The sequence below is a fragment of the Triturus cristatus genome, chromosome 9 (assembly GCF_964204655.1).
Source record: "Triturus cristatus chromosome 9, aTriCri1.1, whole genome shotgun sequence".
Classification (NCBI taxonomy): domain Eukaryota; kingdom Metazoa; phylum Chordata; class Amphibia; order Caudata; family Salamandridae; genus Triturus; species Triturus cristatus.
In genome coordinates this window covers 150651111-150678469 of record NC_140592.1, presented here as the reverse complement: position 1 = coordinate 150678469, position 27359 = coordinate 150651111, and the positions used below count along the sequence as shown (strand labels likewise).

Sequence of the window (27359 nt, the reverse complement as noted above, 5' to 3'; positions counted from 1 at the left end):
AAGATACAATGCATTTCAATAAACATGCTTGCTTTAATTTGTTGTGCTTTGCTATCATGATAAAATGTTGTTGGATTAACAGCTTTTCTGTCACAATGTGAAGACATGCTCACACATTGGCTAACCAATTAAAATTCTAGCCCTTTGACAAAGGTACCGTCTACGCAATATTTTGTTGTGTATGCCTTTTTAAGCTCACCATTTGCAAAGCAAACTTTATCCTCTGCCCCATTTCAGATCACTTGAGGGTACAGATTATCTCTGCTAACAGTGACCACATTCACTTGTCATAAACCACAAATAATTTCTTTCCTATTTTTTCTGCATTCGTTTAGGTGAGGATGGACCTTCTCAGATGGGCTTGGAAGATCTGGCAATGTTCAGGACAGTTCCTACTGCTACTGTCTTTTACCCAAGTGATGCAGTTTCAACTGAGAAGGCTGTGGAGATAGCTGCAAACACCAAGGTACCTCTCCATATCTTGTGCATAATGCATACCAATCAAAGTACAATCAATTCACCGGCCTAACAGAAAAGATTGGTCCCTTGTACTGGGGTAGTGCAATTTAATATAATATCTACTTGTCCATGGGACAGGTTGCTTCATAAATCTACTTGTCCTGTAAAAAAATGTCCCTTTGGTGCCACGTACTGCCACAACAAATTATGGCAGCAGTCTCATTATATAAAAGCTCTGAAATTAGCCTTTTTGATTATGCCAGGGTTCATACTTTATTTAGTAAGGTTTGAATTCTAGCGATTTCCTTAATTTGCCACCTTTCCACAGATCTACATACTGTGGTAATTTGAGTCTGTGCAAACTAACTAAATTTCATGTTTTAGGGGTTTTTGCCATCTCTTCTCTAATCTTTTCCCATTCTGAGAAAGGTTGGACATTTAGTCCTGACAATGGCAGAAGTAAAACTTCTTCCAGAGTTAGGGAAAAAAGTGGTTATTGGGAAAGTGAACTTGTAAACGCTCAACAGATTTTGATATAAGTAAATCTATACCTGTATATTTACTCATGCTAAAAAGAAGTTCACAAATGTTTTCTAAGAGTACCATTTCCTGGCCTGCTTCTGTAAATTCTTGTGAATTCATGAAAGACGTAAACCTGCACTAAAAAAGGACATGTACCATGGGTATAGCTATTTGACTTTCTTTACAAATTGTACCTCTAATTAGGTCTGGACTTAACCCTTTTGTTTTCATTAAAGTTCTATCTCTCTATCCATCGACTGACTTCCGCTCTTCCATAAGAAACATATCAGTACACAGTAGTTTTATTCAGTGCCAGGAACTACTGTGGCAATGTGTGCTTTTTGAGACCAAAAAATATTATTACTTTTTGCCAATGATTGTTATAATGGTGAGGGACTGGCAGCTCCCACAAAGTTTTTAAAAACCATATCAAAACAAGGTATGCTTTTGCAAAACCGAAAGGTTGACCACCAATATCTGACCTATTGGCTTTGCCAATCCTTGTTTATTTTAATGTTTCCCATTATCTTGTTGAAACTGGTTGCATTGATTTTTCAATATGATTTATTTTGGCAATACTAGCATGCATCAACACATTTTACAAAATAATGCTTCAATGAAATGTTAACTACAACTTCACAGTAGTTTAGTAAAATATTTTTTTCTAGTTGCATTTTGTTTTGTAAACATTTTATTTTGAAAGCAAAGGAACATCAATCTTGCTTTTAAGCTTCTGCAGATATTTGCATCTAATTAGAGAGCATTTTAGGAGCATTGTATGTAGCCTCATATTGTTAAACCTTGCAAGCGCATGTACACATTTTTACACTGGAACCGTTGCACTACTGTCTATGGAGTCAGTGATTTAAAACATAAACTAAGTCTCTTGAACATAGTGTTTATGAGCAGTAAGCAAGTGCTTATTGTTTAAGTGATTGGAGATGAAAGCAAAATAGAGATGGGTTAGAAGGAGCATTCTCAGCCAGCTGTAGAGGATGATTACTAGTTGCAGGTAGGCCCAGATAAAGGGCATCAGCATGGTCTAAACCAGAGCAAGTGATTGGCTGAATTACGTTAAAATAGGTATGCTGTAGGATAAATGGAAACACTTTCCTAAGGTTATGTTATGTTAATAATTTGTAAAACGCCTGTTTACTGCTACCAGAGTGTTGTCGCGCTAGGTTTTCTCCTGACCGTTCATCAGCAATTAACAGCACACCATTATCATTCCGTACCTGTGGATTGCCTGAAGAACCATGTTTTTAAATCTCTATGAAACAGCCCTGCAGGGGACTGCATCCTCAAATCTAGGAGAAGATTTCACATTTTAGCTCCCAGCAGGCCGAAAGATCTGCCACCTAAGCGTGCTCTGTGGACTTATGGAATTCACATTTTAGCAGTGCCCAATGATCTAAGATTCAGTGTAGGCGGGTAAGATTTAAAAAAAGTAAACAGGAAACCTGGGTCTTTGCCATTTTGGATTCTGTGACAGAAACAGAAACATAATGCTTTGATAGTCCCTCTGTCCTGCTTGGGGAGCCAGAGTAGCTTTACTAGGGCAGAGCCCAAAGAGGAACACCTTGGAATTTTCAGCAGCATATAGGCGGCGGTCTTCTGCACCCTCTTCAACATTGTTAACCTGCCCTTGGAAACCTCAAGATACAGAACATTGCTATAATCCATGTGAGACACTATCAGCGCTTGGATAAATGTTTTCTTGGCTGACTCTGGCAGCAATTCTAGGATGTTGCAAAGCATCTTCAGGATGTCAAAGCACATGCCAGCCAGCGTAGACATCTGGTGGTCAAAGGTCAGAGCAGTATCAAACCAAAACCCCAGATTTTTTATTTTAGGTTTGGGGAACCTGTCCTTATTCAGGGGGGCACGACACCAAGGACCAGATGGAGGGTTGTTTCCCAACCACAAGAATATCAGTTTTTCCTATGTTTAATTGCAAACAGCTGGTCGTCATCCATTTTGCAAGGTCCACCAGGCATGCTCTAAATTTAGGGGTCACCTCAGCTTCGTCCTGGTTCAGAGTGATGATTAGCTGAGTGTCATCAGCGTATGATACCATCTGTACCTCGTGATGCTCCACAACATCCGCCAGTGGGCGCATATACACATTAAACAGTGCTGGGCACAGAGCCAACCCCTGAGGCACTCCTTCCAGCAAGGGGCAAATCTCAGATTCGTAAGACTGCTGGATGACCAGGAAAGATCAATCTTGTAGGAAATTTGTAATCCAGTCAAAAACAACTCTCCTCACTCCAAGTTCCCTTAGGCATTCCAAAAGAAGTCCATGGGAAACTGTATCAAACGTTGCACCTAAATCCAACAGGATCAAGGCTGCTGTCTTGCCCTCATCTGCAGTCATTCTCAGAGATTCGGTCGCTAAAAGTAGAATCGATTTGGTACTGTGCATGGACCTAAATCCTGACGGAGTCTCATGTAGCAGATTATTTTCTTCAAGGCACTTTGTTAACTGAAGATCAAGATTTCTCTGCCATTTTAGCAAAGAGAGGGAGTAGGGAGACAGGTCTCATATTTTCTGGGATGGTGGGATCCAGTGATAGAAGTAGAGGATGATAGTAGTAGATAGTGTGCTTCCAGTCCTGTGGGAATATACCCGTGGTGAATGACAGCTCGAGAAGATTGCATAAAGCTGGGGCTATAACCTATCCTCCGCGTGACAACATATTTGGGGGTATAGGGTCAGTGGGGAGCCAGATTTCACAGCAGAAAGAAGACCCAGTGTCCCCAACAGTGTTTTCAGGTGGAAGTGTGTTTTCTGGGGGATTAAACTTAAAGTTCCTGCTCGTTTCAGGAAAGGGGGCATAGATTGTATCAATCTTACTAAAAAAATAGTCTCCCACTAAATTGCATTGGTCTGTAGAGGATGGAATGGAGGCAGTGACTCGTTCATGAAAGGAGAGGTTTTTAACAATCTGAAAGATCTCTCTTGATGACCCTTTCAAAGCTTCAATTTTGAGCGTATAGAATTTAGTGTGTGTTTTTTAAAATCTGTTTATGAGAACTATTTTGTGCTAACTTTGTCCTCCAGTTTATAGCCTTTTCTCCTATTAGAAGGGAGAAGCACTTAGATGGTACCTTACCTTAGCAACCTAGTGTTTGAAAGAAAGTTTATCATCAAAGTAAGCCCCATTATTTTTTCCAGATATGAAAAGTATGGGACAACGTCATGAACATTAGGCTTCAGATAGTTGTTTTTCACCCACGTCACCACTTTAGTAAGCAATGAACAAAAATTGAGACGAGGGACCTGAGCGTTTCAACCGAATCTGAGAATCAGCTCGTGTCATCTGTGTAACACAAGTAGGATGGTGCAAAAGGGAAAATCAGTTTTTCCCCGTAGGGCAGTTTAGTTATTTAAAAGCTAAGGGAACACCCCTAACGTACTCCACAGGACAGCTGCACTGATGATGAGCAACAGGGATGTAGGAGAACTTCCTGACTCCAATCAGAGAGAAAGGAAGAAAATCATTCCAAAGCATGACCTCTAATGCCCATCACATGAGGCCTGGAAATCATTATCTTATAAGATACCATATCAAATGCGGTGGACAAATCAAGTAAGAGGAGGGCTGCTCCTCAACCCTGATCTAGGATCATGTTTAGCTCATTTTGCACTGCAACACATCCCTACTCTGAGTAGGATGAATCCCTGCCTTTGTTATTTCTAGAAGATAATTGGAAATGATAAACCTAGAGAGCTGAGCGTTTTCCTCCTTCCTTCTATATCTTGGTAATACATGGAAGAAGTGAAATGAGATCAATCAATCCATCATTGGCATTTATAAAGCGCGCTACTCACCCGTAAGGGTCTCAAGGCGCTGGGGGGGAGGGGGTTATTGCTCGTACAGCCAGGTCTTGAGCTGCCTTCTGAAGGAGAGGTGGTCCTGTGTTAAGCGGAGATGGCTGGGGAGAGAGTTCCAGGTCTTCGCTGCGAGGTAGGAAAAAGATTTGCCTCCGGCGGCGGCTTTGCGGATGCGGGGGACGGCTGCCAGGGCTTGTCCGGTCGATCGCAGGGTGCGGGTGGGTATGTAGAAGGAGACGCGGTGGTTGATGAGTTTGGGTCCTTGGTTGTGAAGGGCTTTGTGTGCGTGGGTGAGGAGTCTGAACGTGATCCTCTTGCTGACTGGGAGCCAGTGAAGCTTTTCCAGGTGTCCGGAGATGTGGTGGTGGCTCGGGACGTCCAGGATGAGGCGTGCGGCGGCGTTCTGGATTCGTTGGAGTTTCTTCTGTAGTTTGATCGTGGTGCTGGCGTAGAGGGTGTTGCCGTAGTCCAGGCGGCTGGTGACGAGGGCGTGGGTGACGGTCTTCCTTGTGTCGGTGGGGATCCAGTGGAAGATCTTGCGGAGCATGCGAAGGGTGTTGAAGCATGCCGATGTGACTGCGTTGACTTGTCTGGTCATGGAGAGGGAGGAGTCCAGGATGAAGCCCAGGTTGCGGGCGTGGTCGGTGGGTTGGGGAGTGCTGCCTAGGGCGGGGGGGCCACTAGGAGTCGTCCCATGCGGTGGGAGTAGGGCCTAGGATGAGGACTTCCGTCTTGTCGGTGTTGAGTTTAAGCCGGCTGTCCGTCATCCAGTCCGCTACTTCCTTCATTCCTTCGTGTAGTCTGGTTCTAGCAGAGGAAGGGTCGTTGGTGAGGGAGAGGATGAGTTGGGTGTCGTCTGCGTAGGAGATGAGGTTGAGTCCGTGTTTGCGTGCGATGTTTGCCAGGGGCGTCATGTAGATGTTGAAGAGGGTAGGGCTGAGGGAGGATCCTTGTGGGACGCTGCAGATGACCTTGATCGCTGTTGATCTGAAGGGGGGGAGGCGGACTCTCTGAGTTCTTCCGGCGAGGAATGAGATGATCCAGTCCAAGGCCTTGCCTCGAATGCCGGCGTTGTCGAGGCGCTGTATCAGGGTGCGGTGGCATACCGTGTCGAAGGCTGCGGAGAGGTCAAGGAGTATGAGGGCCACGGTCTCTCCCTTGTCGGTCAGGGATCTGATGTCGTCCGTGGCTGCGATGAGGGCGGTCTCGGTGCTGTGGTTGGCCCTGAAACCGAACTGCGAGGGGTCGAGTGATTCGTTGGTTTCGAGGAAGGTAGTCAGTTGAGTGTTGACGGTTTTCTCAATAACCTTTGCTGGGAACGGGAGGAGAGAGATGGGTCGGAAGTTCTTGAGGTCTGTGGGGTCTGCTGTCGGCTTCTTGAGGAGGGCGTTGAGTTCGGCGTGTTTCCAGCTCCCGGGGAAGGTGGCGGTGGTGAAGGATGTGTTGATGACGTCTCGGAGATGGGGGGCGATGATGTTGTCGGCTTTGTTGAAGATGTGGTGGGGGTATGGGCCGGCGGGTGATCCTGAGTGGATGGAGTTCATCGTGCGGGTGGTTTCCTCGGTGATGATCGGGTTCCAGGCGTGGATGGTGGTGCTGTGGGGGGTGGGTTCTGGTGGTGGGTTCGCGTTTGTTGTGGTGAAGCTGTTGTAGATGTCGGTGATTTTGTGGTGGAAGAAGGCTGCGAGGGAGTCGCAGAGGTCTTGTGATGGCGTTGTTTTCGGCGTCGGGGTTGGAGAGTTCTCTGACGATGCCGAAGAGTTCTTTGCTGTTGTGGGAGTTGTTGTCAAGTCTGTCTTTGAAGGAAGATTTTCTTGCAGCGCGGAGGAGTTGGTGGTGTTTCCGGGTGGCGTTTTTGAGGGCTGACATGTTCTTGTCGGTCTGGTTGAGGCGCCAGGTTTTCTCGAAGGTGCAGCATCGTTTTTTGGAGTCCTTGAGGGTGGAGTTAAACCAGGAGCTTCTTTTGTGGTTGGCTCCGTTCGCTCGGGTCTTCAGGGGAGCCAGGATGTTAGCGCAGTCGGAGATCCAGCTCGTGAGGTTGTTGGCTGCTTCGTTGGGGTCTGAGGTGCTGGTGGGCGGGTTCTGGGAGAGAGCTGATGTGAGTTGGTCGGCAGGTGATTCGGTTCCATTGTCTTTTCGGAGGTTGTTGAGCGTGGTGGTGGGTTGTGGTTTTCCTGTAGCTGAAGTGGACGCAGCTGTGGTCCGTCCAGGAGAGTTTGGTGGTGTGGTTGAAGGAGATGTGTTTGCTGGAGGAGAAGATGGGGTCGAGCGTGTGTCCGGCGTAGTGGGTGGGGGTGTTGACCAGTTGCTTGAGTCCGAGGTTGGAGAGGTTGTCCAGTAGGGTGGTGGTGTTGTTGTCGTTGTAGTTCTCCAGGTGGAAGTTGAGGTCTCCCAGGAGGATGTAGTCGGTGGAGGGGAAGGCGTGTGGGCTGACGAAGTCTGCGATGTCTTCGCTGAAATTGGTGCGTGGTCCGGGGGGTCTGTAGATGAGGGTTCCTCTGAGGGTGGTTTTGGGGTCGCTGTGGATTTGGAAGTGGAGGTGTGCAGCGTCGGAGAGTGTGTGGTCGGTGTTGGTTGTGATGCGGATGGAGCTCTTGTGGACGATGGCGATGCCGCCTCCGGTGCGGTTGGTGCGGTCTTTCCTGATGATTTTGTATCCGTCAGGGATGGCTATGGCGATGTCGGGTGCCGAGGAGGGGTTCATCCAGGTCTCAGTGAGGAAGGCGATGTCCGGGGCTGTTGAGTCGATGAGGTTCCACAGTTTGATGGCGTGTCTGTGGACGGATCGCGTGTTGATCAGGATGCACTCGAGGTTGTGTCCGGGGGTGTTGTTCTTGTGGGGTGCATTGGGGGTCCGTAGGCAGGTGAATCGGCAGTTGCGACAGATAAAACGATCGTGGGTGCGTCTCGGGGTGGTGCGGCAGCAGCCCGGTGCTTTGCCGGGGTTGAGTTTGGTCAGGGCGGCGGTGTCGTAGGTCAGGCGTGGGAGGTGTGGGTCGCGGGGGCCAGGGGTCATGGCGCTGGGTGCGGTTCAGGCGCGTACGGGCGCAGACGGGCTTGCCTTAGGCGCGCCCGCTGCGCGCGTCCACTGCGCAGTCTCGCAGCGGCCGCCATATATGGGGTAGCCGGGGAGGAGGGGTCAGCTGGGAGGCGGGAGGGTAGGCGGGGAAAAAAATGGCGGGAAAAGCGGTGAGGGCAAAAAAGCGAAAAAAGACGAGAAGCGAGAGAAACGAAGCAAAAGGGGAACCGGGCACTAAAAGGGGGGGGCACAACAACAACCTGGCACTTCTGGGGGGCACGCACTCGGGAAACCAGGAAAAAAGGGGGCAGCACTCACAACAACAGCCGGGCACGCACTCGGGGAACAAGGAAAGAAGGGAGAGGCACTCACAACAACAGCCGGGCACGCACTCGGGGAACAAGGAAAGAAGGGAGCAGCAGTCAGAATCGCACAGAATCGCACAAAAGGAGGCAGGCTGAGCACTGGTGGCGCTGCGGGGGCAGGGGAGCGACCTACCCTAAGGTCAAGGGTCGCTACCTCTGTCTCGCAGCGGCCGCCATATATGGGGTAGCCGGGAAGGAGGGGTCAGCTGGGAGGCGGGCGGCGGGAGGGTAGGCGGGGGAAAAAAACGTCGGGAAAAGCGGCGAGGGCAAAAAAGCGAAAAAAGACGAGAAGCGATAGAAACGAAGCAAAAGGGGAACCGGGCACTAAAAGGGGGGCACAACAACAACCGGGCACTTCTGGGGGGCACGCACTCGGGAAACAAGGAAAAAAGGGGGCAGCACTCACAACAACAGCCGGGCATGCACTCGGGGAACAAGGAAAAAAAGGGGGCAGCACTCACAACAACAGCCGGGCACGCACTCGGGGAACAAGGAAAGAAGGGAGCAGCACTCACAACAACAGCCGGGCACGCACTCGGGGAACAAGGAAATGCTCTTCATCCAAAGGTGGCTTTCCACTCTCTAGGCACTAAAGCAGCTGAAAAAGTTGAATTAACCAACTCTTGGATCTAAGGTGACACTGGGGGATAAACAATGATGAGAGAGTCGGGCAGGGATCATGACTGACTTGATTAAGTAAATCACTGGAAAGATTGAAATAAATGTAAATTCCTGCAAAGGAAACTTATAAGAGGGTGTCACCTCAACTGTAGAGTTCATTAGACAGACTGGAGCTAGAAAAGTATCATAAATGGGCTGAGTTTGATTAAGAACACTGAGAGGGTCTTGAACATCTCTAAAGAAGGCATGATGGCTTTCAGCACACACTTAGGATTGGTAAATTTACAAACGCTTTTGAATGTCTCTTGAGAGAGAATAGTGGCTCTTGAAACGCTAGACGTGTCAAATTGCATTCTACCAGTTGCCATTTCTTTTTTTTATCTTTCTAAAACCTACAGTGATAATCAGTCATAAATATGTTTGATTTGATAAACCTGAGACTAGTTCAGGGGCCTAAAAATGTTTTAACGTCTGTCTGAAGGACACAATTCAGAAAGGAGTCCTTGGCCAGTATGTCTGTCTGACCATCAGATCTGTTTCACACTTCATACCTTGGAAATTGGTTGTTCTGTAGGAACAGGCTTAGCTGTAATACATTTTTCCAGGCCCTTTAATGTACCTTTCAAAAACATAAACAAAGTTGCTGTTTATTTTCTTCACAACTTCCTACTATATTTAAATGTCCTTTAATAGGGAACTGAACAATCTTTGGGCACTGCCAGAGTCAATAAAAAAAATTCCATTTGATCCCTATATAAACTCATTTTCAGTAGGCTGAAACCTGAAATGCATTGCTTCTAAATTTCCAGGGAGACCGTAGCACTTGCAGTTTTGTAGGAGCCCTTTCTTATACAAATGAAGTACATTCATATGCCTTGGCACACAAGCATTTCAGGAACACTGTGTGATTCGGATAGGTCCTTATTTTTTTTCAACCATGGTCAGAATTAGGTACATATTCAACGCACCACACCACCTATTAGAATCAATAATGATAGTCCTTCAGCATATCCCTCTTGGCATTTTTGTTCAACATCAACTTTTGACCCCCACCAACCCAGGTATAAAACTGTGGACACGCCTCATCCTTTATGTTGCACAATCATATTGGCACAATCATTCAACACAAAGAGATGTAGCTTCCACTTCACAGTAAGTTGACCAGCAGTCAGGCAAAAGATACCATTAAAAATAGCAATAGCAAAGAACCAACGGCGGACTGCAGTAGCCGCACCTCTTAGCTGTGTTCCCTTGTTAGTTTGTAACAGTGTAATAGGAGTTGGTGTGCACAATCAGCTCCTGCACCTCCTGTTGAAAGATGCAAACTGCTGGGCAGATGTACAAGGCTTTGAGAAAAGTGGAGAGGTGCACTCCCAGATTTATCAGTTTCAGGTAATAACGAATGATCAGTTCCTTTGTGAAAAATTGATTCTTTATTTCATATTCCACCAAATGGTGCAAAGAGCCTGAGCCAACGCGTTTCGTTCAAATAATTGAACTTCGTCAGGGCATAGCGAAAGGTGGGCAAATTATGGTCTTTGGATAATCAGGTGTGGAAATGGTCAAATCGCCACGTAAGGCTCAAGATCAGTATTAGCGAATGTGAAGTCGCGTGTCAATCAGTGACTCCACATGCAGCGAGAGCCTCCTTGATAAGTGCCCAATAAATAACCTGGAGCAGTGAAAGTGACGAGCTCCTTCCTGATATCACCTCATGGCATTGTCACAGGCAGGTGTGCGAAAAGCGCATCAGTTAGCTGGGGACCTACAGCCCAGCGCAATAGCTATTCAGGAGTTAAAAGTGGATATTAGCCATTTTTCTTAATTGCCTACCTTTTCACAAAATGTTTTCTAAATCTAATTTTTCATATTCGTTTGAATTTTTGGTATAAGTGATAAAAATTGTGAATCTAAAAGTTGTATTACTACTAATTGTAAATTGTGTTTTTCATCTTATCTATTAATAATTAGGGTATATGTTTCATTCGGACCAGTCGGCCTGAAAATGCTGTCATCTATAACAGCTCTGAGAACTTCCAAGTGGGACAAGCCAAGGTACCTTTCCTTAATAAACAGATCATAATTTGCGTTTAGTTTGCTCGTTTTGTTGATATGAACACTTAAATATATTTTTTCAAGACAAAATCTAAAAATGAGAAAAGTGTGAGGTATGATGTGTACCACGTCAAATAATTAATATTTTTTTTGTAATGAATACACATATACTAAATGTAATAAAAATATAGGAAACAGAACTTGGAAAAAATTAGCCCCTGAAACTTGATTACCCCTTAACCTGTTTACATATAAATGAGTGAAATGTAAAACAAACATTTTCAAAAGAAACAAAAACTAAATCTTTTTGGGGCCAAAATACTATAACCATTTATTTAGTAGCCAGTAAGACTGATGGAAATGTTCAGCTTCAAAAATTACTCCTCAAAATTATCCACCAGAGGGCAGCAGCACATTAACACAAGCCATTAGAGGTCAGCGGTAATCACAAGATATGGTGATGAGGGGCTGAATGAAGTAAGTAACCGCAGTCATTGCACTGTATTTATCTCTGGTGATATTTGCAGGTTTCCCATGCTTTATGCTGAAGCTAGGGCTTCCTCTGTGCAGCTATACAATTAGGCAACGGGTTCTTCCTATACACTAGTAGTTATAAATAAGGATTTTATAGATATGTGCAGTAGGCATTTGCTGTTGCTGAACCGCCCTGCTCCCTGTAACTATAGACTGAGGATTCATGCTTGCAGCCTCCTTATGTAGGGTAAGACGGTGTGCAAGACACATCAGAACTCATGAAGATTCTATGCAAGAAGAAGCATTAGCACCGTCTGAAACATGTCATTGTAATTGTGCACCTACTATGAATGTTTAGCACATCAGAATTGAATCACCTTAGAGAAACCAGATCCATCACCAACAACAAGCTAGTTAATGCAGGACAAACCTCATATCAATAGGAAGCAACAGCTTGAATTGTATTCAAAGGTTATGCAGAAATCCATGATGTTTACAGACTATACAGATAATGTGTTGAAATTTAAGTTCATTAATGAGTAATTGGGCTGATTAATGGTGCTAGCGTGTGAGAAGGGGCTATGGTAAAACCTCCAGAAGGCATAGAATAAACACCATATATAAGCCCAGAGTCTCAAAGATTTAGCGTTGGGTTAGCGTTACTTTTTCAACACAAACCCGACGCTAAACCTGTTTTGGGATTTACAAACCAATGCTAATTGTTATTAACATTGTTTTTTATGTTAAAGTAGTGCAAAGCAGCGCAAAACGCTGCTTTGCATTACTTTGCATCAAGCGGGTGTTAGATGGGCGTTCCCATGCAACCACCCATGTTTTGGACGCTAAACCCTATTCACTAACATTGGTAGAAAGGGTTTAGCACCAAAAAGTAATGCAGGTGAAAAGCAGGAATTAAATGTTGAAATGTTTTAATTTCTCTGTGCTTTTTAGGTCTCGCCTGGCGTAGACTGCGCGCATGCGCAGTCTCGCTTGCGAGCTTTAATGATATGTGGGTATTTTCTGTAAGGGGCATTAAGCCCCGCCCCTCTTTTCCATTGGCTGGCGTCACCGTTTATGCTAAACGGTGGCCAGCCATTGGAAAAGAGGTGTCAGTGATGTATTCGCTTGGCTTTCTGAGCCGTCCCATTTGGACAGCCTGGCCTGCTTTGCGTTCGTCGCAAAAGGTTTCTTATCTTTATGGGGCCAAACACACAAATGCGTCATGGACGTGGGCAGCTAATCCTGTAAAGTTATCAGCTCCCGTGACAATACCCATGCTCCTCCTATTTCCCAGTCAAACTTTTTTCTGTTTAAACCCAGAGGACGATGAGTGTCTGGGCTGACACCCTGATGCCAAGCAGACTATTGTCAATAGTGGTTCTGTCTTGGAATGAAATCCGTAGCAGTGTTTGTTGTGACGTGTCTTCGCGCGCATGGTTTCCCCGTAGACTGTGGGGGTGAGGCGCGAGACTGTTGTTTCTTGTGGTGAAACCTGGCGTGTAAAAGGGGGGTCTCCGGGGTCTGGCAGGCGGCAATGTTTAGTTATCACTCAGCTTTGCCAAAGACAGCCGCGTGTTTATTTTTGCATTATAATTGCATCGCGCTTTCAATTACAGTAAAAGTGCAATGCAATTATAAACAAGCGGCTGCCTTTGCCAATGTTGAGAGCTTGTTGTGAACGCACCTACTCTGCATTTATGTCGCTTCTCGCAATATTTAATCTTGTATTAGAAAATGTATCAATCGATATTCTGTGGGTCTTCTAAATTAACAGTGTCTTGTACAATTCGACAGTTAAAGCCACAGTGGAAACGATTATAAATGTTTTCATAAATATATATTTTTACAGTAATGTTAAACTTTGAGATCTTCTCCGTGTGTGTTCAGCATCGCACCTAACTTCTTTCTTTTTACAAATAGTTTTGATTATATTTTGCCTAGCGCCCTGCTGTCTGTCCTGGCTGAAAGCTGCGTAGACTTCAGGACATTCCTTTTATTCAAACTGTTTCTCGGTTCACAGTCGAACCGGCGCTTTCGTGACCTTTGCACCTCGCAGTCATTGATTGGGAAGCCGGAAACACGTCACCTTGCAGGAGCAGCGGCTTCACGCGGTATTTTTAACAATACTTGTTCACCTGATCTCATCAAAAAATCTTACTTTTTTATTCGACAGCTAATGTATGCGATGAAGGCCGCGCGCAACTGTCTTGCATTCTTTGCGTAAAATGTAATATTTGCATTTCTGGGGTAAAAAAACTGGTGAAGTCAGTGATTTTGGAATGTCCTGTCTGCAGCGGATGAAACAGGTCACTAGCGTAAGCCACACAAATGTGTATTTTGGGGGTGTAGTGAAGGCGAGTGCCCCTCGTTGAGTTTGCTAAAATGCCCCCGTCTCGTTGCGCTGGGTGTGCCCAGGGGCTGGCATAGAGCTCTCCATGAAGTGGCACAACCGCCTCGTTTACATCATGGGAGCTCGCGTGGGCACCTCGAAAAGCGCCCCACCACCCCCACAGACAGACATCAGACAGGCAACCATCCGCCCCCCCGGGCAGGTGCATCTGTCCGCACCCCTCGCCACAGCCCCCTTGTTCCCTGATTTTAATCCCGGCTGCTTTCTTTTTAAAAGCCGGCCCAGAGAGGGCTTCTGAAAAAGTCCAAAGTAAAAAAAAATACAAACTTCATTACGGGAGCCCTGCGTCTGTCATCGTCGTCTTTTAAAGCAAAGGGGCTATTGTTGGGGGACGTCTGCAGGCTGTGTCCAGGAAACTGGCATTTCCCAAAATACACCAGAATAGCGGGCTTTATTTGGACAAAAGGCAGGATATTTGCGAAGAGTGTATACATATTTATTTTACACTCCAGGGGAACACTTGTTCTACTGTGTATCGTGTGCACAGCAAGCCGCTACCTGCGATTTATAGTCAAAAACAAAGCAAAGCTGCAACATCACAACTCAGGACAATGCGCTCTTCATCTCGGCCCGGACTTTTAAAAAAGTTTCCAGCTGGAATATTTTCGGCGCACACGCCATGAATTCCTCAGCTCCGCGGCGGTTGAAGCTTTGTGCTGAATTACAAACTTTTCTTTAGTTAACTTTTTCAAGAACACAAATGTGGTGTTTTTCAAAATCTTTCAACATTTATCACTGTGAATTGTCATGTGTACAATTACACACAAGATGCATACATCATGCGAGGTCCGGTTAGTGGGTTTGATCTGGCAGGTATCGGGGATTTATTAATAGAGGGTTGTATAATTACATAACACGCTGCCTTTTTGGAAACTGAACTGGCCTTCGAATGCTGTGTTAAAATATACGCCCAGGGAGTCAGCCTTTCTCCTCTAAATGTGAAAGCCTCGGGGTTCACTGCAGCAAGTCTAATCTCGAGCATTTTTAAAGAAATCACACATTGAGATAGGAAACTGTTTTTTAGGTAAACACACACAAACGCACGGAAACGCACACAATGGTACAAACACGCGCGCACAGACACATACATAGAAAGACACTCGCACGCATATAGACACACACATGCACACAATAGCACGCACACTCACATAAACAGACACGTGCGAGCACACACATGAACATACATGTCGGTTTGCAAAGACATTCCCACAGAAGATGATAAACACACACAGGCAGCCATTCACACGGAAACAGTAACAAACACACACACACATGCACACACAGATTCACACAAATACTTCAACAAACAGATGTCAATACAACCATTTTCTAACAAAGACTGACTGAGACACATACCTTGCCAGAAGAAATGCATGTGGAAACGCACAGGCTCGCACAAGGACACAACACACAGAGACACACTGTCAGGCACATAGGCTCAAGCGTACACACGCACACATGCCCAGCTGCCTCATCCCCGACTACAGAAGCAACTTAACCCTCGCAGTCATGTTTCCGACCCATCCTCTTGTTACCAGGAAGTGCATTTCTATATACAACACATCCTGAAAGGCCCCTGTGACATGATGCAGCTGGCGTCACTGTTAGCATGTGTGTGTGTGTCTCAATGTCCCACCAAACATGCCCTCCAGGGTCACCAGGTCATGTGTTACCCACCTGTGTGCCACTGCTCTTATGTAATCAATGCCCAGCTCTGCTGGTACAATGCTACTGGACAATATACACAACCAGACACAAGGCACACACCACCCCCCGGACAGCTCTCGGCCAAACCGTGACAGCGCCGCGAGACACTGTGAGCAGAGCGAGGAAAAACAAATGTGTGACCAAAGAAAACACAAGCATTTGCAATGCAATAGGTCTCGCATTTACGCAAGTTTAAGCTATTGACATTGTAAATGACAATGGTTTTTTTTTATGTTTTAAAAACGAAAACAAAAATGAAAGGCATTGTTATTTGCAACGTCAGTAGCTCAAACTCGCGTAAATGCGAGACCTGTTGCATTGCAAATGCTTGTTTGATTTTGCATGCCTGGTGCACTGTACAGCACACACACACAACGTAGGAACAGTTTTTAAATTTGTCTAGGCATAGTATCTTGTACAGGAAGGCACACACCCTAGCATTATGACACTAAGGTGTGTGCCTGGCGTATGGCAGCTGAAATCGACGCCGGCACAAGGGAGAGAGGGGGAGAGTGCCATATCTCTGTGAATATGGTGTTCTGCTCTCTCTCTGTCACGCAATGCAGTGCAGCCTCTTTGGATGCTGCGCTGCGTTGTCTGGCATATTTCAGAATCTGGGCCATAGGGAAAACATTTCTTCATTTAATGCCTGCTTTTCAGCTGCGTTAATATTTGGTGCTAAACCCTTTTTACTAATGTTGGTGAATAGGGTTTTGCTTAAAAAAACATGGGCGGTTGCATGGGATCGCCCATGTACCACCCATATAACACCCACTTGACGCAAAGTACTGCAAACCAGCATTTCCTGTGGTTTTGCTTTAAGATTACATACAAACCAACGCTAACATAAATTAGCGTTTGTTTGTAAATCCCAAAACCGGTTTTGCGTCTGGTCTGTATTGAAAAACTAACGCTAATCCGACGCTAAACCTTTGAGAATCTGGACACAGGGCTTTTACATTATTTGTTGTTCTGCGTGATGAGTTTTTCTGTTGATGGCACTCACATCACGTCCATGTTTGTAGCCATCATGCTGGGTCTTACAAAAAAACGGATAGGGTGGTCATGCACCAAAAGATGGAGATTTTCGCTTGGGTGTTTACAAAGTTCTAAAATAAAATAGTCCTTGCTTTAAAAAAAAAACAACACAAAAGCCACCCACCTAATTAAACTTGACACTCTGAACTGGTTTGGTTCAAGAAGAGCTAGGTACATATTGTTCTTTGTCAAAGCTCTTTCAAACGAGTTAGAGTACAGATGCAAATGGCCCGATTACAAAATTCAGTAAGAAATGTACATCTGTAGGATTACGTCTATGGCTGGTGTAAATTTCCCACTTTATCAGCATTCACAATATTTTTGATAAGCGTTTCTGTGAAGCATTAGCTGTTGCTGTTTTCCTAAGAGTACGCTGGGAATTCTTTAGGGAATTCCATTATTGCTGTTTTCCCAAGAGTATGCGGGGAATTCTTTTGGGAATTCCATTATTGCTGCATGAAAAACGAATGTGTATATTTACTGTTGCACATATTCCGACAAATTGCACTTGCTAAATATATATATATATTTTTTCCAATGGGGTAAAATATTTTTTGCCTGCAGAGAACTGTCCCCCTCCCCTACTTCTCACTGACCGCCAGATCAATTTTGGGGAATCCGTTCCCATTGTCACCTTGAATACAGATTCACTCTTAAGCTTGACAGGAATAAAGTTCTGACAGTGCGTATGGAATGGGTCGTGAAAATGTTTGTGAATACCCACAGATGCATACTTTTACGAAATTCCCTGGGTATTTCCGCCCTCGAACGCCAGCTCCTACCAGCTTTGCGAATGCCATTAGGATCATATTCCTATATGAATAAACATAAGAGAAGGCGGGCCTGAATTAGATCTTGGCGGATGAGTTGCTCTGTCACAACGGTGATTGATATCCCGTCCGCCGAAATATAAATCCCATTATATCCTATATGATTTATATTTCAGGAGATGGGTTACTCCGTCACAACAGTAATGGATATCCTATCTGCCAAGATCTAAATCGGGCCCAACGTGCCTTGTTCTGTGAAATGTTTCTGTATTTGTGATTAAATAAACTTTGATTTGTCCCTATGTGTCCTTTTTTTCCTGTTAGGTGGTGCATCAAAATAAAGATGACCAGGTGACGGTCATTGGGGCAGGTGTAACACTGCACGAATCCCTGGCTGCAGCAGAACAGCTCAAGAAAGGTAAAAAGACTATTAACCACAAGACAATTAGTAGTCTTCCTTGCATGCTATCTTTGGCTGAATATCGCCTGAGAAACCAGACCGATGTAAAACGTGATTATGGTATATATTGGAATGCGGTTCAATTTCATATGTACTTTACATACAGATGTAGAGCCCACAATTAGTAGTATGATTTAGAATTAAATCCTCCACGAAACTCTAGGACTGCCTTTTGCCACAGCAACGAAAGGAGTGTGAAGTTCGTAAATGACATTCACCTGTCCAGAATTCTCTGTAGTACCGAGGAGTGGACGTTGTACTTAATCCTTTTGGAAGTCCTGTATTAAAGTGTGGTTGCAAAACAATATATATAAATAGACCATATTTATTTCAGGTTGGGTCAGATCTGTGAAAGGTTTTGCCCTGCATCAAGAAACATTTAGGACTCTCTTAACTCTCAAAAGACAGTCTTAAATGTATTGTACATCACTTAGGATAGGATAAAATGTATAGTGCACACTAAAACCCCAGGTGCCAAAGCGCTATAGCAGGACAACAAGAGCAGAACAGCCAAGAATCAAGAATTCCGAGATGAAAAAAGACCGGTTTTCAGATGTTTTTTGAAGGACATAAAAGAATATGTTTCAGAGATATAAGTAGGCAGAGTGTTCCATAGTTTGGCGGCAGCTACTGAAAAGAAACACCCACCCCAAATTATCTTCCAAAATCTGGGGATCCTACATTTTTAACAGCATGATCTAAGTAGTCTGCCAGGAGTGTACCAATGAAAAAGAGCATTTATTTCGCTGTGGCCCCTCTGCTGAAGACCCTTAAAAACTAAGCACAATACCTTGAAGGAAATTTGCCTCCTGACAGGAAGCCAATGAAGGAAACGAATCCCACCTCTAACCGAGTGCCATTTAGGAATGTCCAGAATAAGGTGGTCTGCCACATTCTGTACAACGTGAAGTTTGTTCAGGGAGGAGCTGTTAATATTAAGGTAAAGTGCATTACAGTAGTTCAGCCGTGAGGTGACGGGGGCGATAGTGACTGTCTGGTGCAGTTCCGATGGAATATATGGAAAAATCTTTTTTAGGGCCCTAATGATGTTAAAATAAGTGGTAATAATACGACTGATGTGCATCGAAACTGAGAGTGTTGTCAAATATTACCCCAGGTTTTTAGCGGACTGGACAGGAGTGGGGAGATATCCACAGGCTTCTGGCCACCAGATGTTTGACCATATGGATTTTTGAGAGCCAAACACAAGCACTTCAGTCGTGTTTCCATTAATCTTCAGAGAATTGTCTTTCATCCATCAGATAATGCTAGACATACACTGTTTGAACCTCCCTGCCACCAAAGACAGATCTTTGGAGATGTATACAATAATTTGAGTATCACCTGCTTATAATAGTACTTGAAACCAAAATGACCACACCAGATCAGCCAAAGGGGCCACATATAGGTTTAAAAGAGATGGGCTCCAGGGAGAGCCCTGAGGCACCGCAGGGGGGGGGGGGCTGAACGCCTTTGCCTTGAAACCCCTTCAGCTTACAATTTGCACCCTGTTAGATAGAAAAGAGTGGAAAAGCTGCATGGCAGTCTCACAAACCCCAGCTTGCTGCAGACGCTAAACCATCTGTGCAGGCAAGATGGTATTGAATGCTGCAGGCAGCTCAAGCATTACCAAGATAGCTGCCCCGCTCTGATCGGCATGGCAACTGATGCTGTTTGCAGCCACACTAAGGGCAGTCTCTACCCATTTTGAGAAGGATCAAAGATCCCATGCTCACTTAAAACCTATTTTAAATATGGCCCACTTGTCTTAAGGCTGTCTCAGACCAATACAAACTATTTGTAAATCAAGCATTGTTTCTTGGATAGCAATGCACTATGAATAAATATTGTTAGGGAACATTGCCTACACTTTTCTGGCACTCCCACTCCCACTCGTCCCATACCTTGTGAGGAAGACAGGACAAAGAACTGGGGTTCTCATTCTGGTGGCTCTAATCTGGTCCAGGCAGCTCTCATATGCCATGCTTCTGGAGATGTCCATTAGCCGTCGCTCTCGATCAATCAATGAAGTAGGGATGACTTAAGTGCCCCCCTCGATCTCCTTCATAGGTGGGCAGCCACCACTGCTAGGCACTTTGTGAACATCCTTGGATCCTTAGTGACCGGGAAAGGTAATACTTTGAATTGGTAGTGATATCCACTTACCAGATACATGTGTACCAGAGATGAGCAGGATGAATGGATGGATATGTTAAAGGCATCCTTGAGCTCGAGCACTTGAATTGCCCGGTTAAAGCAGAGGGATGATGTCCTGTAGGGGAGTCGTATGGAAACGTTTTGACAGGTTGCATTTGTTGAGAAGCCTGCATTCCAAGATGGGTTTGAAGAAGGTGTAATTTTTGGGGGTGACAAAGTAAAGAGAGTAGACGCCCTTACCCTTCTGGTGTATAGAGGCTCTCTCTTTTGCCCCTTTCTGGAGCAGCACTTGGACCTCTTCCCTGAGCAGGTGAAGATGGTCTCTGCTGAGGACGTGTCTGCCGGGTGGTATGTTGGGAGGGCTTGTGAGAAGTTCTCGGCAGTAGAGATGGTGTACCACTGGTGGATCGCTGCTTAAAACCCTTTAGTCTCATATGATTTCCTCCCAGTGAGAGAGGAAAATGGGCATTCTACCCCAACAGGTGAAGCGTGATCATGGGAGAGATGGGGAAAGGCACTGTTGGAAGATGGAAGCTTCTTTACCAGAGCCACCTCTGCCCTTGCCTCTGTTGTTGCCTCTGTAGGCACTCTTGGTGTAACCCCCACCACCCTGCTGATGGAAATACTGCTGCTGTCATTGATAGGACTGTGGATGATCAGGTGAAGTGGAATTGGCTCCCAACCTAGGTTGCTGCTTCCCAAAGGAACCTCTTGCCATTGGAGTTTGTAGAGCACCAATAGACTTTGAAATCTGTCTTCATTATTGTTTCAAGCATCTCATCAACCTGTGAGCCACAGAGATGATCCCTGTCAATTGAGAGGTTGAGGAGATGCTACTGGACTCTGGTTTCAACATGGAGATGTGGAGCCAGGCACTTTGCCTGAGAACGATACTGGTGTTAATGCCTCTGGACGCTGTGTCCATGGCATCAAGCACTCAACGCATATTGGTGTTCAAGATGGTCTTGACCTCTGACACTATTTACTCATCCTATCCCTATACCCCTCTGGGAGGTCAAATTATCTCCTCTCACTGGAACCTGTTATATCTCGAAATGAGCCTAACCAAATTGGCTATCCAACAGTGGGTGCTGCCACCACTGCTACTCTTTTGACCACAGCGACAGTTTTGTTACTTTTTTTATCGATTGGTGGAATGTCTGCTTTCGCTTGGGTGGAGATTGCAGGCACTGTGGACCACCAAAGATTCAGAAGTAACTTGGCTTATGATGTAGATAGGGTTGGGAGGAGGGTTTATATTTTTGCATGATTCTAGGTGTCACCACCCAAGCATTTGCTGGCCCCTTAACGCTACCTAGGGCAGATTTGAGCATGCAATTGAACATTGGCAGGAATTGCACTGTCCGTTTCGATTGGGAGATTGTTTCCCTTCCTTCCCTATGATGTATGATGTCAACTTAGTGAAATTGCGTGGCCCTCTGTATGACCTCATGAGAGGCCATGGTATTGTCATGGGGGATGCCCTGACCATGTAAAGGTATTGTTCAGTCGGTCTAGGTTATATTCATCCTAGGGGTTGTCAGTTGGCCCTGGATTTTAGGGCTGATCATATGTAATTATAGGTTTGTATTGGCTGTCTGCATCTGAAAAGTAGCATGGACACCCCTCAGGTGACTCTAGTGGAGGCTTAATTGGTAGTGTCCATGAGCGTGGTGGTGGCGAGATGGAATTGGTGGCAGAGGAGGCTGCATGGAGGTGGAGAGGGAACATAAAGGAGAGAAGTGGTGCTCATGTCCTTGTGTTTTTTTCAGTTCTGGTTCAGGAAGAGCTTCTGAAGAGGCTTCTTCCTTGAAGGCAAGCCTTCTGCAAGGCAGTGAATCTAACAGCTTTGGTGGCGGTGTCATCACTGAGATTTTCTCAAGACGGGATGGATGAAGAGACTCTTCTGTCTGGTGTTGAGCTCCTCCTGAAGTTTCTGTAAGGTTGGCAGCTATGATTACTTGAATCTGGCTGTTGCCGAAGCTTTCGGTGTTGATGGGATCTTCATTGTGTTTTTTCTGCGTCATCACGATCTGTGACACTAGCTTCGGTGATGCCTTTACTGCTGGCTTGGGGTGTAAGCTTGAAGGTTTGCTATCATTAGGATGGGCGGGGCTTGACAACCACTGTGTGCCGATGCCTTTGGGTGGAACGTTTGCCAATTCCAAAGCCTTCTCTCTGTTCCAACCGGAGCCCAAGAGGCACAGGATCCTGGAGGGGGTAGTCTTTTAAGCCCTTGCTTGGGGCTCTACTTGATGGCTGGGTTGCCAAGATTCCAGAGGGACTGGCCTGCTCATCTTCTTCAGCCCTGAAGAAGTTCAGGGTCTCTGATGATGTCTGTTGGTGCGTATTGTAATGTGCCCAGTGCCTTTCTCTTCGGTACCTTTGGGTCTTCTAGAAGCAGAAGATTAGGTAGGACTCGCTGGAGGTATCGTTGTGGTTGGGAAGAAGAAATGGGTTACATGTGTCATGATGGTCTGACTACAGATGTTAAGAGATTCATCGAGGGCAATGTTAAAAGTGTCCATTTCATCATCTCTTCAGGTCTGCTTTCTCTAGAGATGAAATCCAAAAGTAGACATGCCATCCCTCAAGGGTGTGGGGAGGCCATAGGCATCCTGGGTATTGAGTGTCTTTGGTCAGTCCTCTGCAAGTCTCTGGATCATTGAAGCGCAAGCCGGTTTCCCGATGCATCATTGTTAAAATGTGACCTTGTGGGCACAAAAAATATGTTGAAAACGCAGCAAACTCAGAGCCCTGTGGGTGTACATCCAAACCCAATGGCGAAAAGAACAGTCTTGTACTGTGATTCCTACCTTGGTGGGCAACATACATGGGCACCCACTCAGTCTATCTTGTGATTCACAAGACTGATTCAAAGAAAATATATGTTTGAGCCCTGCACTAGATGGTAGGAGTACACAGAGAATGTGCATCTAAAACCACTCATTCTATGAACAAACATATTACATACCAGCTACAAAAAAATAAATGAAGCTCTTGACTTTTAAGAAAGACATTTTGTTACACTTCGGTAATGCTGAAGATGTGATAATATTTAAGTCACAAGTTAGTGGTCCATTTCCTATTACATAAGCAGCATAATTGTGTGGATAGGGTGCAGGTTTTATGAAATTTCCCAGAGTGAGGAGAAGATTTCCCTGGATAACTGATTATCTCATGTTGAGAATTTAAGCACTGAAATTGTAATTTCATCGTCAATGGATTCTCCGGTATCAGTTCATGTTGGTGCACTTATATCAAAAGCCTTACAGGATGTTGTCCTGATCAAAATTACTCTACAGTTGAGCATTATGAGCCTGTATATGAATAGAGGGTTATTTTATAATTTGGACTACCCTCACAATCTTTCACATACCTAATAGGTTCAATGAAGTCATGCAGTCAGACAATGCAGTGCACTAGGGAATGAAAAAATATATACCTAATTTCCATATTTCTTCGAATCTGAGTCGACAATACTTACTTGGGTGCAACTTGTGCATCTGTTAAATACTGAAACCTGTGCAGTTGACATGTAACTGGGACACAAGTGCACCCAAGATAGTGCCCACATTGTATTCAGAGTCTACCGATATGCATCTTCTGCACTCTTTGATTTCCGATAATGTTCCTTTTTTATTGACGCCTTGTTGAAATTATTTATATTTATGGCACATCCACAGGGATAAGTAATAACTTGATGCCTGTGCACGATAAAAGTTAGTCACCTGCTCAAATGCCTCAGTAGTGTTTGTCAAACTTCCTTATTACTATGCAGAAATGTATGCCTCCATTACATTTCACATAATTGTCACCAAACGTGGATAACCACCAATTTCCATGTCATCACAGACCGTTTCCAGTCCTGGACTTTTCAGTGATGACCAAATGCATTTTGGGAGTTGTAGTGTTGGTTTGCTCCAGTTGAACTAATTAGAGTAACACACCTGAAAAAAAAGGATTTGTAGGTGAAATGTTCAGCACTGGAGAATTTTTTTTTAATGAATTGAGGATTGAGATGGTCAGCCTACACCTCACATACTCCATTGTTTCCAACATGTAATAAAAAAAAATCACATTTGATAAAAATATAAAAGTTAGCTAAAGTAACACATTTTGCATTAATATCAATCAAATGCCGTCCTTTTGTGTTTTTTTTTCTCGAAGTAACACACAGCACTGTTCTCTTACCTTTTGCAGACCGAATCTATATCAGGGTGATTGATCTATTCACGATCAAACCACTGGACAGCAAAACAATTATTGAAAATGCAAAATCTACTGGAGGCCGCATCATCACTGTGGAAGACCACTACTATGAAGGTATGTTACACCATAACAGGAAAGGCAGCGCAGCACCTCATGTTTGTGTCACTTTTTATGTCCAGAGTGTGAGATGTAGCATTATATTCCTTTGTTTCTAGCTTCTCAATTCTGAGTGTTGTTCTGTGAACACAGCCTACACAATGTGGGAAAGTTAGCACATTGATTTACTTGCTCGTTGATGACATCTCTGTGTGACAAGCAGGTTACTGCCTTGAATCAGGCATGGCTAATTAATCCTTCTGAGACTGATAAATCGAATATCATTAAATTATGTATTTTTACCACATGTTTTATACAAGACTAATTTCACCCACTGGTAATCACTCTGGGCTACATCCCCGTCCATCAATATTTTGAATGCAATGCCACCTCAGTTTGAGACCAGCCATATGCAAATCATTCAAGACCCTACTCCAATAGGATCAGTCTAGCCCGTACGGGAACACAAGCAACCCAAGACCAGTTTCACCCTTATTAGGGCACATCAGTTTGGTTTTGCATGGTTGTAGTGGAACAGTGTGCATGGGACCCGTATCTGGGCATAACCGTCCCATCTAGGGTGTTGCACTGAAGTGTACAAAAAATGATGGATGGAATGCTTGAATTAATCTCAAGCATTGGTAGTAATTCAGGACGCATCCCAGCCCATTGCTATTTTTCACACCATGAAACCTCAGTTTGGAACCAGCCATGCGCAAATCAGCCCTGACTTTGCTCCACTAGGAAGTCATTATCAATAGATTCAAACACTCGAATATTGAGAGCTCCACTGAAGATATTGAAGTGACCCAGTGCCAATAATGACTGCAAAGACATTATGCACATACATTCTAATGCTTGTCTGTTTCTACCTGTTTATTTTAGAACATTTGATTTTCACTGGGTGGAATATTCAGATACCTTTATAGACTTTCTGCATTGGGCTGTAATGTTCGTTAAAATCCTCCTCCCTCGTTACAGGCTCTCGTCTGAGCTCAGGCCTATAACTTAGGAAATGGGCTTTTACCAACCCTTGTAGCTCTCAGCAGTAGGCTATAATATATGAAACTACATCATAAATTCCTATATTTTATTATCTTATTCAAGGTGTTTTGATGTCAGAATCTGCCTTTAATAAGAAAGAAAATATATCTACTTGCATGTGACTATATATCACACGTTTTGTGAAGTCTCGATGTTCTCCTCCTTCAGCAAATAAGTGATTGGGCAACCACATTCCCTCCTAAACTGAGAGAATGCACAGCTCTCCAACCGTTGTGTTGATCTGAAAAGGTCTGTTGGGTGTCTGCTATTATCCCCAGCTGCGGCCGGCACAGGGGAGTGTGGCAGGGTGGGGTGTGGAGGGGGAAGTTGATAGACGACAGAATATGTCAAAATAAATAAATAAAACCTATTCTGCCATCTCTTGACTCCCCTCCCCCAGCCCCACCCCACTCCACTGCCTCACCACACTTACCTGCACTGGCCGTGCATGATTATCCCCCTTCTCAATCTCTCAGGGAATCTGTACGACATCTGCTGGAGTGCGAATGTAATGCCTAGGCCTGAAAAAAAACTTTAGCAGCAGCTTCCCCAGCTGATCAGCAAGTGAAAAGATCATCATCCAGTTTCAGTCAACACCAGGCTCCTGTTCTAATGAGAGGCAGAATTTAAAAGGAAAATTAGATGACCATCATGGCAACACTTTGAGCTAGCAGAACTCTTCCCTGAAGAAATAATCTTTTATGGGGTAGATTAGACAATAATTTATTTTCTTCAGTGTTTTCTTTTTCTTGTAAGCACCAATAATGTGCTTTTGACAATAATTTTTTTTTGGGGGGGTGAGGGGTTGTAAACTTTGTTGCAGCCCCATATCACATGTGGCACTTTCAGCCAGTTCTGGCTTTCCAGCCTAAGACAAGGTGCATCATGGGACCTCCAGTTTACATTTTCACAGTACACATTTTTGGCTAAATATTCCAATAGGGAAAGTCCACTCAACACGTTTCTTATTGGCCAACTGATAGCTATGAAAGGAATCGGTGGGATATAGAAGAGTATGTTATACAGAATAAAACATGGCCAACCGTCCATTAAAAAGGGAGTGCTCATCACCTTGGAGTTCCATGACCTAGCAAAGAGACTAGCCTTGCAGCCTTGTGCTACTATAAGGGCAGCAAACTCCTCAGGGACTGCACTATCCTGGAAAAGTAATGTTAGGGTTACTTTATACCATATTTAGTTCTGTTTATAACTCTATATTTTAAGAATTGACGAGTCGAAAAATTCTGATCCAGAACTTGTATACAAATAGATGTAGGAACCATCCAGGCAAGTAGAAATGAAAATGTTAGATGTTCCCCACAGAATCCCCAAAAAGGTAGGTTGGGTGTATAGTGATAGGTATCCCCAACTACATGCAAAAACACGACTTCGACAATCAAAGTGTTTGTAGTGAAGCAACAATTTAGCCATGCTGGATTTCTAAATGAGATATTCTTGTTTTTTTAGGTGGTATAGGAGAAGCAGTGGCATCTGCTGTTGTGGGAGTGCCAGGCATCACACTCAGACGCCTCGCAGTATCCCATGTGCCACGCAGCGGGAAGCCAGCAGAGCTGCTCAAGATGTTTGGCATTGACAAAGACAGCATTGTACAAGCTGTCAAGGCAGAAGTCAACCAAGAAACTAATTCCAAGTAGTGTGGGGACCACCATACCACACTACACATGGGAGCAATTATAAGGATAGGAAACTGCACTGTTTAAATGCTGTTGTGCCTCTTGTAGAAACAAACGATGCTTTTATAAAAAAGGGATTCATTTTAGAATTTGTTGCTCACTATCCCTTGTTAGTGTCTCCTAGTTGTTTTATATTTTTGTATACATTCCACAAGTATTAAACTTATTCTTGGTTCAATGTATGTCAGAATTATGCAGTGCTTAATTTGTTATGGTGGGTACGAGCAATCATATTTAATGACCAGGCCTCATTTTAGATCATAAAAGGGAAAGGCAAAAAATGGAGAACCGAGAGATAAAAAAAAGTGAGTGAAACAAGGAAGAATCTGAGCTGAAAGAGAATCTGCAAGAGTGACAAAAAACAGTGGCAGTGGAAGAAAATGACATGCGGTAAAATCAAAACTAGGTCTTGGTATTC

The 27359-nt window shown here is 44.5% G+C and overlaps 1 protein-coding gene across 1 annotated transcript in view; it reads left to right on the top strand.

Annotated features, from left to right (window-relative positions):
• Positions 1-27123, top strand: part of TKT (transketolase) — a 99854-nt gene extending 72731 nt beyond the window's left edge. Inside the window, exons 10-14 of the mRNA XM_085624622.1 lie at positions 336-466; positions 10796-10879; positions 17603-17696; positions 24099-24221; positions 26715-27123. Coding sequence (XP_085480748.1) covers positions 336-466; positions 10796-10879; positions 17603-17696; positions 24099-24221; positions 26715-26902 — 620 coding nt within the window. The 3' untranslated portion in view covers positions 26903-27123. The remainder of the gene's footprint in view (positions 1-335; positions 467-10795; positions 10880-17602; positions 17697-24098; positions 24222-26714) is intronic.
• Positions 27124-27359: the final 236 nt, after the last annotated feature.